At 41.8% G+C, this 19081-nt stretch overlaps 2 protein-coding genes across 2 annotated transcripts in view; one reads left to right on the top strand and one right to left on the bottom strand.

Moving 5' to 3' along the window:
* stxbp4 (syntaxin binding protein 4) overlaps positions 1 to 19081 on the bottom strand; it is a gene marked incomplete at its 5' end in the record, with an annotated part of 100352 nt that overhangs the window by 70060 nt on the left and 11211 nt on the right. The window contains 3 exons of the mRNA XM_080455566.1: positions 2251 to 2383; positions 5605 to 5770; positions 9051 to 9133. Of these exons, the coding sequence (XP_080311692.1) occupies positions 2251 to 2383; positions 5605 to 5770; positions 9051 to 9133 (382 nt within the window). The remainder of the gene's footprint in view (positions 1 to 2250; positions 2384 to 5604; positions 5771 to 9050; positions 9134 to 19081) is intronic.
* On the top strand, positions 13598 to 14416 carry LOC308104335 (chymotrypsin A-like; the record flags this gene model as incomplete). Its single annotated transcript, XM_080454751.1, has 1 exon — positions 13598 to 14416. One exon carries the CDS (start codon positions 13598 to 13600, stop codon positions 14414 to 14416), a length of 819 nt encoding a protein of 272 aa, XP_080310877.1.

Below are 19081 nucleotides of genomic sequence, written 5' to 3'. Positions count from 1 at the left end.
AGAAATTCTCAAAAACACTCAAACACTCAAACACTCAAAAACGCTCTGCTCACTAGCATTATATTTCAGTTAAATAGTGACTGTTAATTAAGGGCTTGATTAAAAGTGTTGCGCATAGTATCGTGCAATGAATTATATCAAGCCCTTAACAGTCATTATTTAAGAACATGTGTCTATGGACAATTGGTTGAGAAACAGTGTTATAAAGGGTTATGCATATTTTAGTTCTTATAACTCTAATCATACAGAGTTATAAGCTGATCAGAATATATTATAGACCTGGGATGCATAGTGTTAAGGCAGGTACAGACTGCAGGATATTTGGTCCGATAATGCTGTCGGCGACCTTTTTTGGCGCTCGCTGACAAAACCTCCCGATCTGACGCAGATCAGCCTTTGATCGGCGAGATAATGCTCGCTGTGTGTGAAAGGCTCTGCGACACGATCTAGCCGCGATTATCCGCTCTGCGATGGCTTTCCGACCGTTTTCAGATAACTACCCTGTTAGATATTCAGCTATGTCGCCGACTAGACATCTCACAGTATCATACAGTATGAAAGGGGTCTGCGAGGAGATCAGCGCCACAGCCAATGAGAGCACATTACAGCCACAACAAACAGATCCACCGCATAGTTACTGTCCAGTCCTGTATTAAGTTAAACATTATTATAAAACAGAATGAGAGTGAGCGAGTGTGCTCGAAGGGGGCTGTTTATTTGAGACTATTGCACAGAGATAGAGAGAGAGAGACACACACAGAGAGCGAGCGATCTGTATGTATGTGTGTGTGTGTGTGTGTGTGTGTGTGTGTGTGTGTGTGTGTGTGTATGTATGTGTTTGTCTGTGAGTGTTGCCAGATTTTGCGAGAGAAATAAGCAACCAGGTTTGTGAAAACAAGCCCAACAAGCGACTATGCATGAAGCCTATATACAAATACATTGGATACTTGAAAATAGACGATCTACAAGCTCACGTTGTATTAAAAGAAGAAATCTTGGGGGGGAATTTGTTTTGGAAATATTTTCCAAATCCACGCAGATCTTGTATGGGGGTCTATGGCACAACATATTTTCAGAAGGGGGAGGTCTGCGCCTCTGCGGACAAATATTAATTTGAGGGTCCTTGCCATGAACATTTTTGAAAACAACTGGTTCAAACAACATTAGGAAACAAGGCCAAAAAAGCAACTACACTTTCAAGCAACTTTACAGAAAAACAATCCCAAAGTCGCTTATAATAAGCGGACATGGCAACTCTGTCACTGACTGCTTCTGCGCACTTGCCGTGCGAGAGAGTGAGAGAGAGAGAGAGAGAGGGAGATCGAGAGGCATATCACGGGATACGTCGATTAAAATGAATTGGAATAAACACAAATGTATGTATTGGGTCTGACTCTGGAGATCCTCCATCCTAGTGAACTATCCTACAGTGTGTAATCCCTGGTCGGGGATCAATCTATAGTGTGAAAACCACAACGATATATGACAGCCGATTTCAAGAAATAAACTCCTGCAGTGTGTAATGCTTAACGATCAGATGGACCCCCCGAGCACTTAAAGGTCCTGCAGTCTGTACCTGCCCTTAGTGTTACCAAAAAAACTAATCTTAGCCCATATCCCCTCCCAACACAACAGTGGTCCCCAGGTTGAGTCTTAGTCAGGGTGGTGGTCCCTGGTTCACAATCAGTTGAAAGCCCCTGCCCTTATTAGACACCTCACAAGTTAATTTTAGACTTTTATTTATTTTTTCATATTTTTAAACCCAAGCCCTCTGGGCTCCTTAAGTTTGTCTCTCCAGGATTTTCCACGAGGATTTGGGTTTGCATTAATTGAGAGATGATTCTAGACACCTATAAGAACACATTGGTGAAGAAAGTTATTGGTAGTACATTTTTTCACAGATGGTCCAAACATCTTGCTAAAATTCCCTAACTATAAGCCTAACTCAATTTTGTTTTATCATAAATGAGGACCAGGAAAATGTTCCTAATAAGGAAAATGGGTCAAAATTACATTTCTCCCCAGAGCAAGCAGGCATTAGCTCAGTGGTAAAAACGTCAGCACTTGCGGAGAAGAAGAGAAAATACATATACCTAATATAATATAATAAATACATATTTTAAAAGAAATCCACAAAACAAACTGGCGACCCCCATGTAGTAACTGAGGACGCCCTAGGGGTCCTGGACCCCATGTTGAAGACCAGTTTTTTATATTACTATTATTAAGCTAGAGAGTGAAGCAATTCACCTTCTGACAGTCACCTCCGGGAACTATTTCCTGAATGAACACCATTGGTCCTTCAGAGCGATTGGCTCCACCCTTGAGGAGGAGTCCCAAGCCTGTTCCCTTGGAGACGCAGATCAGCTGAATGACACCGTCACTGGACAAGAAAATTATAAATAAGAAAATAAGAAACAAATCAATAAAGTCATCAATCAATCAATACTTCTAATCAGTTCATCCATGAGTCCAAGTGGACGTTTGTTCCATCAAGGTGTTCCTGAGATATCACATTCAAAGGGATGCAGAGGAGACAGAAAGTGTGGGAGATGTGGAAAGGTGGAATGCAACAGAAAGGAGTGTGAAGAAGACCAAGTACCAGTAAAATGTAGTAACTGTAAACTGCACTAGGGGCGGAAATTGGTAGGTACCTGAGATTCAATTCGATTCTGAGGGCTACGATTCAATTAAATTGCGATTCGCGATTCATTTACTTCCATTATCTTTTATTGATAATAAAAACTAATGGAAGAGATGTGTCACTGTCAACTGGAAGGTTATATTTGCCAACATCAACAATTGCAGAAAACCAACAAGAAAATAATACTGACTTATAACAAAGGCTTCTCAATATTCTGATAATCAACCAAAATATGGCTGCTGCTCTATGCAATTAGCGATATGATGAAAACAAATCTTTTGAATATATATATAATTTTTTTTTAGCTATAAGAGGGTTTAGGACCCATTCGTGGTGAAAGTTTTTCTTTCCGTCATGAAAATTTGTCTTTCGCTGTGACGCCATGCTGTGGAAAACACGGCCATAGGCTAAGCTTTGCAGGAGGTGCTGTGATTGGCTAGCGAGACACATGATGAAATTAACTTCAAACTTCGCAGACGCGCTGTGATTGGCTAGCGAGACGCATGATGAAATTAATAATAATGTAAAAAATGTAAGCACGTCACTTTGCAGGACGTGCTGTGATTGGCTACCGAGATGCATGATGAAATTAATAACTCATAAATAGCACCGCTCACTTCACACTGGGTGTGATTTTTTTTAAATAATCGATTTTTGACATTTGTGAATCACGATTAATTGCTGAATCGATTATATTTTCCACCACTAATCTGCACAATGCCCTAAAAGAATCAGGGAAATCAAGGTAAGGAAAGAAAATAAAATGTTGTACGCGGAAGCTGTGAAGAGACTGGAGGGGAATTAAATGGTGCAAAGGGAACCAGAGGAAAAAAGGAAAGGAGCTGAACAAAACAAAACCAAAGATATAACAAAGCAGACATAAGTACAGTAGGTGGTAGTAATGCAACATAAAGGCTGCTGTTAAAAACCACAGAAGACATTCACAGGGAAGGAAGGAAGGACAGACGGACGGACGGACGGACAAGCAGTACTAGAGCAGTAGTCTTGCGTCGCCAGACAACTATTCCACAATCTCCGAATGCTATATAGAGTCTGGAACTACACCTCCCGAAATCCGAGTAACGGAAGCTGGCATTTCCGGTCACGAAAACATATTTTAAAATATATTTACATTTTATTTTTTAATTTCCTTTTCTCCTCAGCAGCAAGCTATAATATATGCTTAGATGATTTTGATTTATATTAGGAGACATTTGCTCGACTGTAAAGACGAAACGGAAGTGGGGAGGAGGCTTTACATCCGCTTTATTTTAATCATGATCAGAGCTTCTGAGTCCCAGACTGTATGACCGGAAACATTGTGGGAGGCAACAGTCTGGCCACGCGAGACTACTAGAACAGTGTTTCCCAAACAGTGTGTCGGGACCCATTTTTGGGGTTGCAGGTAAAAAGAAAAGTTTAATCTTCATTAAAAAATCGAATCAAAAAGGAATCATTAAAAAATGAAATAAAACTAGAAAAAGTGCTCCTCGGAGCACAAGTCTCCGCCAGGTCAGGTAGGTTATTATGGCCTCCTGGTGGCGCTATAATAGGCCAATGTGAAAAGGGTGCCATTTATTCCTAGGCCGTGCACGGCAATCGGACACTTGCATGCATGATTTGAGGCATTTTGTTCTAAAAATGTGTTTTGCTAAATTTGACCTGCTGGTGGCGCTATAACAGGCCAATGTTAAAAGGGTGGCATTTGTTCCTCAACGTAGTGCAAATGTGCATTCAAAGTTTCACCGCAATCGGACGCTGCGTTCATGATTTGCTGCATTTTGTTCAAAACGGGCCACTCCTGCAAACATTACATGTCAATGTTAGCCAATCCGGATGGAATATGAAAAATCAAACAGATCCGTCTTGATCACATTACTATAGAGATCATGTGTACCGATTTGCGTGAAATTTTGATAAAATCTGAAGGCTTAATATAAAAAAATGTGTTTTACATAAGTCTGCCTCCTGGTGGCGCTATAAAAGGCATATGTGAAAAATGCAGGGCAAAGGTTTTTCCTTGGCCTCTTGAGAGTGTGCATACAAAGTTTTACACTGATCGGTGCAGTTATAGGTAAAAACACAAATCGGCCTGTTACAGCGCCACCATGAGGCTGATTTAAACATTTTCAAATGGTATTTCTTCCCCGGCCTAATGGGAATGTGTGCGCAAAATTTCACGGAAATTGCATGCTGTGTTCATGATTTGAGGCATTTTGTTCGAAACGGAGTACTCCTGCAAACTTTGAGAGACAATTTTTGCCAATCAGGATGGAATATGAAAAATCTGAAATGAGCCGTTTCTTTTAATGACTATAGAGATACTGTGTACCGATTTGGGGGATTTTTGGCCAAAATCTGTAGGAGTACTGTTCAAAAATGTGTTTTGCACAAATCGGCCTCCTGGTGGCGCTATAAAAGGCCCATGTGAAAAAATTCTGGCATCCAGGGAGTGTGTGTGCACAGTTTCGCTGCGATCAAGCCAACGGTGCCAGAGATTAGCTGTCCACAAAATGACAGAATGACACACACACACACACACACACACACACACACACACACACGGACGGACGGATGGACGGACAGGGGGTAAAATATACTCTCTCGCCATGCCTTTCGGCCTGGCGGAGACAATAAAACGTTTAAGAAGTACTGAAGCTTACTGGCGCTTGTAGATCTGCTATTTTCACTAGTTTGACAATAAAACGTCTCTTTTGGGTCTCGAGCTAAAAGGTTTGGGAACCAGAGCATAGCAAACCAGCAGTACCAGGGATCGTTAGGACAAGAGCAGTGATGAACAAGTGATGAACCTCCAGGTCTGAGAAAGAGCCAGAGAACTTTACCAAATAAATCCTACAAACAGGAGTAGGATTTTATTCCTTTTTTCCACAACCAGTGATGAACCACCATGTGAAATGTGAATGGGAGATGTGAACCACACTGGTCTGGGTTCCACTTACCTGAAAACGTGCGTGGCGCGGGCGCTGTGCAGGGTGCTGAAAGTGGGGTTGGGGGTGTAGGGGGGCAAATGCGTGGGAGTCGTCACTGCCTCCTTGGGGCAGAGGAGGAGCTGGGGGCTTTCCGACCGCGAGGAGCACGCAGAGGAGGAGGCCTCCGCCAGCTTACCTACAGTATAGAGAGAGAGCGCGATAGAGAGCGCGAGAGAGAGAGCGAGAGAGAGCGCGAGAGAGAGCAAGAGCGAGAGCGAGAGAACCATCATCAAAATATTGGCTCAGGAATGCGACAAAAACTAAAAAAATCTCCATTAATTCAAGGCTTCATGGGGTGTGTAATTGATAGAAAAAATAAATAAAAATGACTGTCCCTTTAACAAAAATTCTATATATTATATGCAAAGACAATATGGAAACAAACAAACAAACAAACAGTCACCTTCGTAAAATAATGGCCAACGTCATTTTTTGAGGAAAATTATGTTTTTGCCTAAATCAGCTATATACACTGGCCACCTCTGGTAAAATCGCCTATATCCATATCGAAAAGATCATGCTGTTCCCATCCCACAGTATAATGGCTTGTTAAGAGTGTGACCTACAGGGGACCGTACCTATGTTCCCCAGGTTCTATGTTCCCCAGGTTCTATGTTTCCCCCCCCCCCCAAAAAAGGTTCTATGTTCCCCGGGTTCTATGTTCCCCGCTCAACCAAAAAAGGGTTCTATGTTCCCCACTCATCCAAAAAAAGGTTCTATGTTCCCCACTCAACCAAAAAAGGTTCTAAAAAAGGTTCTATGTTCCCCACTCAACCAAAAAAAGGTTCTATGTTCCCCGCTCACCCAAAAATGCAGGAAATGGTGAGACATTTAAAAAGGTTTAAATACATGTATTTATACCCATTAGTTATTTGTAATTTTTCAGTTTTTAAAATATCATGTTTTGAAAACTTCTTTGACATGACTCAAAATCTATTTAAGGGTGTCACGATACATTAATTTCACGGTACATATGATACGATACACGATATTGGGCTCACGATATCGATACGATATTATTATCATTTTTACTATCATCAACATTGGCCATCATCTTCAGTTTCAAAGTGCTTAATTTATAAAGCATATAAAAAAAGTTACAAAGTTTTTTACACACAAAAATAAATACAACTAGAAAAAGTGCTCCTCGGAGCACAGGTCTACGCCAGGTCAGGTACGTTATTGTGGCCTCCTGGTGGCGGTATAATAGGCCAATGTGAAAAGGGTGCCATTTCTTCTTAGGCCTTTCACAGCAATCGGACACTGCTTTTATGATGTGTGGCATTTTGTTCCAAAAATGTGTTTTGCTAAATTAGACCTGCTGGTGGCGCTATAACAGGCCAATGTGAAATGGGTGGCATTTCTTCGTCGGCCTAGTGGGAATGTGCGTGTGAAATTTCACGGAAATTGCAAGCTGCGTTCATGATTCGAGGCATTTTGTTCAAAACGGACCAATCCTGCAAACTTTGTAAGCCAACCTTAGCCAATCAGGATGAAATATGGGATATCGGACAGATCCGGGTTGATCACATGACTATAGAGATACTGTGTAACGATTTGCATGACGTTTGGATAAAATATGTAGGAGTAATGTCAAAAAATGGGTTTTGCACAAATCGGCCTCCTGGTGGCGCTATAACAGGCCCATGTGAAAAATTTGGGGCAGAGGTTCTGAATTGGTATCAAGGGAGTGTGTGTGCACAGTTTCGCAGCGAGCGGGCCAATGGTGCCGGAGATTAGCTGGTAACACACGGACAGGACACACACACGGACGGACGGACGGACGGACGGACAGGGGGTAAAACATACTCTCTCGCCATGCCTTTCGGCCTGGTGGAGACAATTATGCAAGCTTAAAGGACAACCCATTTTCAACATATCTTCATATAATTGGTCCTCACCAATGCTTATTATATATGGTACAATATTTGTCTACTCAGTCTGTTTCAGAGGAGGGCTGTGGACAGTTCAGAAAACCACCTACCAGTGACATCATCAATAGGGAATCCATGCTAATAGAAACTGCAGGCTTTCTATTCATGGAAAGTTAGCATGCTATAATGAAAGGCATTGTTCTCACGTTAATAAAAATATATATATATGTTTAAACAAAATCTTGTTAAAAAAAAAATAACCTGACGATGATGTCACTGGTATGATGAAACAGAGATGTTAGTAATAATTGGAAATTAAAAATGTATTTTTCCTGCATTTTTGGGTGAGCGGGGAACATAGAACCTTTTTTTTGTTAATGGGGAACATAGAACCTTTTTTGGGGTAAACGGGGAACATAGAACCTTTTTTTTAGGTAAAAGGGGAACATAGAACCCAGGGAACAGAGAACCTTTTTTGGTAAGTGGGGAACATAGAACCTTTTTTGCAGGGAACATAGAACCTGGGGAACATAGAACCTGGGGAACATAGGTACGGTCCCACCTACGGTAGGCCATTTTATGTTGCCTAAGTCAAAGACAACGTAGCCTCAGGAACCCATGCGTTTCTTTTTTTGTTAAAGACAACGTGACTTTTTAGGCAAAAACAAATTGGCCTAAGTCAAAGTCAAAGTCATTTAATTCTCTTATGTTACGAAACTGACAGACAGCGTTATTTGTATGTTAATAGTCATATTGACATACAAAGTCACGTTTTGGGTGAAATTATTACATTTGTTTTGGTTCAGTTATTTCTGTTTTCTGAAAAGAAATTACATAGGCCATTATTTCAAGGTGACGAAACAACATTTAATGTACACAACACTGATGATAGCGCCGCCGCTGTCAAAATAATATACAAATCCATCAAAGCTGCAGCACCACTTGGAGGCAACCCATAGTCTCTTATAGTCACTTAACCCATTCAATCCGGGAACGCATATACTGTGTCATTTTAGATTGGTTTGCTGTAACCATTATTTTATACTTTGGGCTATTCTTTTTTTTTTTTCGTGAACATTTTAGCAAATCTTTGAATATATATATATTTTTAAAGCGAACATACTTATGTTGCTATAATAATATCAGTGGTTCTCAAACGTTTTTCATGTCAAGGACCCCCAAAATGATATGCATTTGTCCGCAAACCCCCCTCCCGCGCCGAGGGACCCCCAGGAACAAATTATTATATATTCAAAGATTTGCACACATGTTTAGTTTTTTTTAAATAGCAGATCTACAAGCTCACGGTTAACAGACATTAATGAGACAATCAACCAAATATTGCTGAAGACGTTGAAGACCCCATAGACTCTATGGGGTCTTCAACGTCTTCAGCAATATTTACAATACATCGTGACAAGTGTTTTTTTTTAAACATATTTTAGTGGTAGATCACGGCTTACAATTGGAAATAAAATGGGCTCTTGGGCTTGAAAAGGTTGGTTACCACTGCTAGAGGAAACAGAGTGAATGTGAGCTCACCTGTGGAGATCTGTGTAGGGGAGACCCGGCCTGAGTGTGCGACGTTAGACCAATATTTCTCCATCAACTCGGAAAACTCCTTCCTGATGGATGAAACACACACACACACACACACACACACACACACACACACACACACACACGATTAGATTCACAGTATTAACCACGACATGTCGCTATTTTACTGGGCATACTGTATTTTGCCATTATAGGCAAAAATGTTCGGCCGCTCCATGTAGTAGTTTGAAATACACATAACAGACAAACATATGTAATACATACTACAAACTAAGATGCAGCAGTTCAATTAATATATAAATAATAATAATACATAATTATAGATGAGAAAAAGAAAAGAAAAAAGTTTTAGAAGATACATACGTATATAAGTCAGGGTCACCACAGTACCAGATGACCAACACACTATGCTCATGTTTTCACTACAATACCCTGAGTTCAATAGGTAAAAGCAGTGATGGATGCTCCGTATGTGCGATGGGGCAACGCACACCAGGGAGAAAATTATGACTACAGAGAGAGAGAGAGAGAGAGAGAGTGAAAGCATTTCTTGCTGATTTGTTTCTTTGTACCATATGAAAATCTCTTTATTCTTTTTTGTTTTTACTTTTGATACTTGTACTTTTACTTTTTGATACTCTACATTTTAGCACCAGTTACTTTTGATACTTAAGTACATTTAATGTGAGCTATACTTTTATACGTCGACTCAAGTGATTTTCTTATGGCTGATGGGTCATTTTAATATGTATAGGCATAAACACTACGGCACATTAGGAGTCCAATAGTGTACATGTAGGGATAGGTCGGTGTTTGCAGTAATATTTATTATTTAATATTTGACTGCTCATGTACATTGGGTTAAATAGTATTTAACCCATTATAACCCATTAAAACCTGGAACACTTCTGTGTAACCACTTAAACCATTATTTTATACTTTGGCTATTCCAAAATAGCAGATATACAAGCTCATAGCGCGGCACCGGGTGCTGCACTATGAGCTTGTATATCTGCTATTTTTGAAAATTCTTCAAAATCAGTGCAAATCTTGGAATACACATATATTTTTAAAGCAATGATTCTTTTACTCAAATTGTTGCTTCTGGGGGTCCCTGATGGAACAAAACATTTTCAGATGGGCGGCAGCCAAATACATACGGTATCATTTTGGAGGTCCTTGACATGAAAAAGTTTGAGAACCACTGATACAGCAACATACTTTTTTTTAAATCTGTTAGGATTTAGAAGACGTCATAAGCTCAGGCCTTAAAGGAGTAGTTCACCCAAAAAAATACGTATTTTCTATCAATTACGCACCCCATTTTTTTTGTTGCAATCCTAAGCCAATATAGTAATAAGACCCTAATGTATCTGGTAGGAGACACAAAGGAGACTCTTTGTGTCTCCTACCGGATACATTAGGGTCTTTATCATCAAATTATTGGTTTAGGAATGCGACAAAAAAAAAAAAAAATCGTGGGCGGTGTCTTGCTAGCTAATCACAATACTGAATGGAGTCGATCAATCATGTACAAAGGATAAATACATTTATTGAAACACTCTTTATGATGGACGAAACCATAACTTGAAAAAAACCAATTTATGTTTTTTTTCAAGTTATGATTGCTTATATAGGCCTATGCACATGTGTCATGTGACACTGGCCAATCACAGTCCTGAATAGGCTGTGATTGGCCAATCACAGCGCAGGATAATTGTACAAATTTCCAAACCTCACTTTTAGGGGCGGTTTCACTGCCCAAGATATTTGTACATTTTTCCAAATCTCACTTATAGGGGCGGTTTCACCGCCTAAAAATCACACCCAGTGTGAAGTGGGCGGTGTGGTCACAGTGGTCATCACAGTGATGGAAGAAGTGATGGAAGAAGTGATGGAAGAAGTGATGGAAGAAACCATAACTTTAAAAAAAACACATTTATGGTTTTTTTAAAGTTATGGTCCTATTTATAGGGCTATGCACATGTGTCATGTTTCCCTAGCCAATCACAGTCCTGAATAGACTGTGATTGGCCAATCACGGTGCAGGGTTAGGGGGGTACATTTGTGGCCAATCACAGCGCAGGATTTGGTGTGCAAATATCCAAACCTCACATATAGGGGCGGTTTCACCGCCCAAAAATCAATGCTTCATGGGGTGCGTAATTGATAGAAAATAAGATTTTTTTGGGGGGAACTACTCCTTTAATGGATTAAGCATATTTTTACACATTTAACGTTTATAAACGTCTTTGAGAAATTAGCTGTTGCCTGCCAAAGACGTTTAAAAACGTCCTGAAAAAAAAAAAAAATCTAAAAAGATTCTCTAATTATTTAGTATTGACACCTTTTCGATATTCCAAACGAATAAGGAGATAACAATTCCCAAAGATTTGCTGCTCCATCCACTTCAATGTTAAAATTGAAACGGACAAACAATTCACAATGTTTTTTGGTTTGAAACCACTGGTTTTGAGCTATTTTCAAACATCAAACAACACATGACAACAAGGTCAAATTGACCTCGTTGACATTTGTGAAACCACACCTGAATCTCATCTGTGATTAGAAATTTTCTGGGGATCAATCATACTTGAGAAAAATATTTTGTGGCTATGCGAAAAGGTACCAAAATCGGTCAAAACCCTGGCAGAGGCTACAGACTGTTCTGAAAAAACTCTGGCAGGGTAAGAGTTAACAAAAGCCCCAATTTGAGAACCCCTGAACCAACGGAACCCCCGGTTCTCTCCTCCTGCGTGTTTCTCAGAACCTCCTGGGAACGCACAACCTGGGCCGCGTGCACTACGAGCCCATCAAGGACCGCCACGGCAACGTGCTGCTGGTCACCATCCGGGACATGGACGGACCCTAGTCCTTCTTCGGCGGCAAGTGGATGCAGGTGACCAAGCTGCAGAGCCAGAAGAAGTCTCTGTCCACGCCCGAGGAACCCTACGCCCTGGACATCGTCATCATCACCATACAGGTCAGAAAATAAGGGGCTAGCATCCGGCTTGTAAATTGAGGCTATATAAGAAGTGTGACAGTTCATATGAATGGCCTTTAGTCTCGCTGTTTCACCCCTGCTGGTTGCAGAAGCAATTAGGCTCTATTTTTAGGTTTTGGACAAACTTTACACTTGTTTGTATTACCTTAACTCTTTCACTGCCAGAGTATATACATTAATAAACTCACCCACTGCCAGAGATTTTGGTGTTTTATAACCTTTTCAACTGGTCAGTTTTTTTCCATAAATCAGGGCCATTGAATACGTGTGTGTGTTGGTAAAACAAATATTGAACCAATGAAAATCATTAAAAAGCGCTTCTGACAAAACCAGCTAACTCCATTGGATCCTCAAATGTTCTGCTAAACCAGCGACGTCCACCAAAGGGGGGTGGAGTTAGCTGGTTTTGCTGACTCCAGGCTCCACTCCCTTTTGACCTCCAACCTCATTGAGAGCTTGGACGTCCATTCAGCTGTTCTTATCACTGATGAACAAAACCTCCTAACTACACTTTTTTTCATTTCCTGAAAAATTAACATTTTGGAGTTAGCTGGTTTCTGCCGGACAGCAGAGATATGATAGTAGTAGTATTGTATCTATCTTATTAAGGTTTTATATTTATCTACTATATTATCTTTTTAAAAAAACTTGAATTCATAGATTGAGCTGCACATTAAGTCATTATCTAGTACTACTATTATCCAAGTCTAACTATTCCATATTTGTATTGCTTTTAACTGATATACAGTACATCTCCTTTTAATGTTTGTTCTAGCTCTGGTAATTACTCTCATACCATAAGCCAAGCTTATTCCTTTAAAATATCTCACAAGTATGATACATACTAAAACAGATCAGTTCCACAAAACTTAACCCTTTGGGGGCTGGTACATGGATCGTGTTTGTTTATACACACGGCCAGACGATGGATTATAATGGATGAACCTCTCTCTCTCTCGACCGACCGACCGACCCAGGCAGATTGCATTGTGAACAAAGACTTAACCACCGACCTCTCCAACAGGGCTGTTCACTACTCCTAACCAGAGGAATATGTGACCATTTTCGACTGGAGGGCAGTCATCTCGCTGGTACCCATTCTTCAGGAAAGCAGAGAAAAACATTTTTTAATCCAAAAAGAGTTAATAGAAGAAAAAAGGAGACCACTTCAGCCCGATTTCAAATAGAGGGACGCTCTCCATATATGGGCACAAAAGGGGGCATGCCCATATATGGGCATATACTGATGACATCAGGGATCTCCATAGGGATATGAAAGGGACAAAGGACAGACAGATACAGAGATCCCCATGTATGGGCATATCAGTTGGATCTGCGGTGTGACGTAGGTGTGACGTCGTAGCGGCCAGAACCTCTAGTCATATAAAGTGTTGCAGGCACACCATGAGGTCAGATGCGATCTAGCGTTACCCGGAATCTCCCACTATCTCCAAGACTAGAACCTTCAAAACCATCAACCAGATAGAAGTCGCTGCAGTCAGCCTGCTAGAGTCGAGTTAAAACCATGGCCTGGCACCTGTGGTTTCTCTACTGCTTAGCCTTTGTCGGCACTGCGTATGGCTGTGGGTCGCCTGCCATCACTCCAGTAATCACTGGACACTCCCGTATTGTGAACGGTGAGGAGGCTGTACCCCATTCCTGGCCTTGGCAAGTGTCGCTGCAGACTTCCACAGGCTTCCACTACTGTGGCGGATCCCTGATCAACGAGAACTGGGTTGTAACCGCTGCCAGTTGCCGAACTATTGTGCACAATGCGTCTGCCCTTGTGATCCTTGGAGAACACGACCGCACATCCAACGCTGAGGACATCCAGACCATGAAGATTGGAAAGGCCTTCAAGCACCCCCGCTACGGATATCCATATCTAAAGTATAACATCCAGCTGATTAAGCTGGCCAGCCCCGCCACGTTGGGCCCGCGTGTGTCCCCTGTGTGTGTGGCTGAGACTAGTGACAACTTCCCTGGTGGAATGATGTGTGTGACCTCTGGATGGGGCGTGACCAACGTGACCTGCCCCTCTAATGAGACCCCCTCTGACCTGCTCCAGCAGGCGGCTGTACCCCTCATCACCAATGAGCAGTGCAAGAAATACTGGGGCAATTGGATCGGTGACCAGGTGATCTGTGCTGGAGCCTCTGGAGCCTCTGCAGCCTCTCCCTGCTATTTTGACTCTGGTAGCCCCTTGGTCTGTGAGAAAGATGGAGCCTGGACACTGGCTGGTATTGTCTCCTGGCACAGTTGCAGCATTCTCGACGCGCCTCCTCTGTACAGCCGCATCACCGAGCTGCGTTCCTGGATGGACCAGACCATCGCTGTTAACTAAACCTGTCAGCGTTGGCATATCCACGATCATAAAAAGAAACACTGTACAACAACTATAACAAACTAAAAAAAGTGCTCCTTGGAGCACATGTCTCCCCCAGGTCAGGTACAGTAGGTTATTTTGGGCCAGCAATGTTCGAAATGCGTCTATCAGGATGGAATATGAAAAATCGAACAGATCCGTCTGGATCGCATGACTATAGAGATACTGTGTACCGAATTGTGTGATGTTTGGACAAAATCTGTATGCCAAAAACTTTGTTAGATTTGGGGCAGAGGTTTTGCTCTGGCATCCAGGGAGTGTGTGTGCACAGTTTCACACCGATCGGGCCAACGGTGCCGGAGATGAACTGTTCACAGACTGTCTGTCTGTGAACAGTTAATCTCCGGACACGGACGGACGGACATGGTGCAAAACATAGTCTTTGCCATGCCTTCGACCTGGTGGAGACAATTAACACATAGTACAAACAATGAAACAAAACTGAATTAACTAAAAACAAGAGCTATCGCCACTGTTGTCTGTTCAACAGCCCCATAATGTTGTATGATTTTATAAGACTTTAGTTTTTTGGGGAAAATAAGAACAAATCAATAAACATGATATATATTAAAAAAAGGAAATACCGTATCACGTTGTATGCCTCCGCCTAGTGCACATAGTGAACTGTACTGCTGTACTGTGATTGGCTCATGATTAGTACACCCCTAGCATTAGTACACCCCTAGCTGTACTGTGATTGGCTGACTCTATTCAGCACTGTGATTGGCTGGCGAGACACATGATGAAATCAATAACCTATAAATAGGACTATGCATTTAAAAAAAAACTTCTTTTTTTTAAGTGAGCTTACATCACTGTGATGACCACACCGCCCACTTCACACTGGGTGTGATTTTTCCAAATGGTCCCTTGAGCTGTCTATACCATCTAGACCACTGTGCTGCATCTATATCCTGAATCTATAAACCACTGTACTGCAGCTATAGACCATTGTACTGCAAAAAAAAAGGTGACAGCTCAAGGGACCATTTGGAAAATGGTGGTCGTTTTTCCCTCGCCAAAAAGTTGTCTTAACTCTGAATCATTAGGTATTTTTTAGGTAGCATGACAAGGTTGGTCCCATTGGAAACCTGAGGTTGTCTGGAATCAAATGGTATCTCTATCTTTGGGCTACGTCTAAATTTGAGCGTTCCACAGTCTCCGAAAGACAGTCTCGCCGGCGTTCCAGCCAGCCATCCCGTAGGTCTCATAGGGGTAATAAAACATTGAAAAAAACACTTTGGACCACTTTTTTTCTTGGGATTTTGATGATCCCAAGAAAAAAAGTGAAAAAAAATATTTTTGGAAGTGCATAATCCTATTTATAGGCTTGAACAGGTTATTAATGTCATCATGTGTCTCGCTAGCCAATCACAGTGCTGAATAGAGTCAGCCAATAGTCAGCCAATCACAGTACAGCTAGGGGTCTACTAATGAGCCAATCACAGTGCAGGAAACTAATACTAATGAGGTGTCCCAACCCCACTTATAGGGGCGGCTACACCGCCCAAAAATAAGCAGTTGCGCGTGGACCCCTCCTAAAAAGGTGACAGGGATGTGAACGGACAAGAGGGATGATAGAGAGGATGATAGAGAGAGAGAGAGAGGACCACTTTAAAAGTCCTACAGTGTGTACCTGCCCTTAGTCTATTTAAACCTCCCTGTGTTCGGTGTTCCCCTGTCAGATCATATCAATGTTACTGTGTTCCTGTCTGCTACTTTGTGAGTTTTGTGTAAATAAATCATCATTGGACATCATCGGCTGCTTGGTTCTGCTTCTGGGTCCTCACCTGACACACCGTGACATTATCTCTGAAAAAATAAATAAATTAATACATTAAATCATTGCTCTCAAGCCACAACCCATGCCATCTCCTCATTCATATCCTTGGAAGAAATCCCCCTTTTGTTTAATAATTAATAAATCAATCATCAATCAAAATGTCCCTGGATTTCTTCTTTCTTCTGTAGAACGCTATGCCTCCTCCTCCTGCTCCTACAGCTATTACGGACAGAACCGAGGCCAGGATAGTGGGAATGTTAACGCCAGGTGGAATAGCTGGCGGGGGAGTTGTTGGGACTGGCCTGGGCCTCGGAGTGGCCCCTGGAGTGACGTCGGGTCCAGGGGGAACGGTGACGTCAGGCAGCATGGTTACGGTGGTGGTGTCGTCAGGCAGCATGGTTGCGGTGGTGTCGTCAGGCTCGGGCACAGGGCTTGGAAGAGAGGTAACGTTCAGTTGGAAGGTGATTGTGGAGAAGACGGTTCCACGTTCATCCTGCAGAGAGCATTTATAAAATCCACTTTCATCAAGACGTAATTCAGATCGCTTCAAAGACGATTCATACGTCTCCTTGAGAAGTTTAAACGCACCGTCGGCCGAGTTGTTGCTTTCCGCGATCCAGTAGTGGTACTTGGCTCTTGGCACCAGGTTGTGACAAGATAAAGAACAGTTCAACACGGCGGTCTCACCCTCCTTGGCGTGCACATAGCGGTGTCCGCAGGCTAGCTGGTCAGCAGGAAACAAGCACTTGTATCGTAGTATTTTAAAGCAGATCCCACACCTTATCACGTCCTGATAAAGAACTCCACACCAGTTTAGACATAACCCGTCATCAATATGCTTCTCCAGAATCTCAACACTATTATTCATCAGCTCGTCAAACTTTGTAACCAAATCGACAGCGTGCGAAACATTCTTGAAATTCATGGAGGAATTTAGTGGTTATTTTGGACAAAGTGCTTGGAAGGATTACATCTCTGTGCATTTTACCTACAGCTTCATATTTCAATACTTTCTCATCATATATATCATTCAGTTGTTCTCTAATGTCGTCGTCTCCTTCTGCATTAATGAAGTCATGTATTGGGTCTAGGAACTCTGATGGGTCAGAACACAGAAAGCATGCCCTAGCCAAACAGATAGTGTAGAGTAAAGACAAGAACCTTGCCATCAACCAAACAGAAAGATGGACTCTCATCGTATAAGAACTCTAATTAAGCTATACTTAGACTGTTAAATCTCTGCCTGTCACCCAGACTGTTAAATCTCTGCCTGTCACCCAGCCTGTAATCTAACTGATGGGGACGCCTGGTTGCTTTTATGCAACCGACTCCTGGCCAGGCAGCGTTGTATGCGGTGCAAGCCTGTGTTCCTTTGTTATCGCCGTTTTAATGCAAAAGTAGCAGATCTACAAGTTCAGACCAGTTTCTTTTTTTGTATTAGTACCAGACACGGTAAAACTTAGGATAGCCTATACTATTTGTCACATTTCTCATGTAGGTACGATGACGTCATCGCGCATTCGCACATGTTCATTATAATAATAAATAATAATACATAAACACCGGACCGCTCATGGTCATTATAATAACAAATGGAGAGAGAGAGAGAGAGCAACACTTACGGTCTATGAAACAAGGCACGCTCAGCTCATTTATGGCAAAAGTACAAAAGTATTGGCATCAAAATACACTTAAAGTAGAAAGTATAGGCTACTCATTATGCCGAATGTCACGTTTTTCTTGTATTATTATGAAAAGGCTTTGAAACATGCTGTAACTCATTCACTGTGACGAAACCCCTCTTTCTGCGCCGAGTAGCGCACATGGGTTAAATGCGGGGTCTGTCGTCCTAAAACACAATCGCCCCGGGTGAAAATCCAGCGACCATGGAGCTCAAAAGGTGCGTGGGGTGGGGTGTTTTGGGACGACCGTTCCGGCTGCCCATGGAATGAATTGATGAAGTAAAACTCATCTGTTTTCGCTGCAGCTGCGCCCTAATAATGTTGTTTTCATTTATTTTTGTTCACGTATGCTATTAAAATAATGCAGCTATTGCAGTATTGGGCCTTAACATGTGATTAAAAATGTATATGTATTTGGCCCCTCATATATAAAATAAATGTAAAATCTGATCTAAAATTGAAACTTGCAGCTGATCAATGCGTTTCTGCCTTTACGTGTGGACAGGGATTTTTTTTTAATCTTTGTCATGTGGCCAGGGATTCTTTTTAAAAACTGAGGACTAAAATACCTGTTTAGAAAAAGATCCATATACAGTAAGTGTAGCCTAGGCCAGCAATCCTTGGAGCGTCCGTTCTCCTGGACAAGTCTGGGCTAAACCATGACAGGCTTATTAAATGACGCTATAGAATAGAATCATTCATTTTATCCCGCAGGAGCGAGCGCTTCTCAGCACCAACCGTGGCCGAATTAGAGATTTGATAGGTAATTTTTGGACAATTCTGACAGCACTACTAAGCACGGACATGCGCAAAGGAATGCATGTATTCCAAACAGAGAGGACCGTTCGGAATAAGGTGTTCACATGGTCAATTCCGATTGGTATATACCGATTCAAACAGTCTATACCACCCCTCCAAACCCGAATGAAAATTAATTCGGGTCAGACTGGAATGGAATATTCTATTCCAATTGAGGTGTCTACATGAGCATTTATATTCTGAATGAATTCATCCATTCATTCATTCCGAATAGAAGTGTATTCATTCCGAATAAAACTGTCCATGTAACTGCAGCCACTGAGGTTTTGCCATTTCTTGACGACAGGTTGTGTTTATGCACGGTCACTCAGAGATCCCAAATGTCTTCCTACCTACCTA

The sequence above is a fragment of the Gymnoscopelus braueri genome (assembly GCF_963280865.1).
Source record: "Gymnoscopelus braueri genome assembly, chromosome: 17".
Lineage (NCBI taxonomy): Eukaryota > Metazoa > Chordata > Actinopteri > Myctophiformes > Myctophidae > Gymnoscopelus > Gymnoscopelus braueri.
This window is presented reverse-complemented; position numbering and strand designations above follow the sequence as displayed.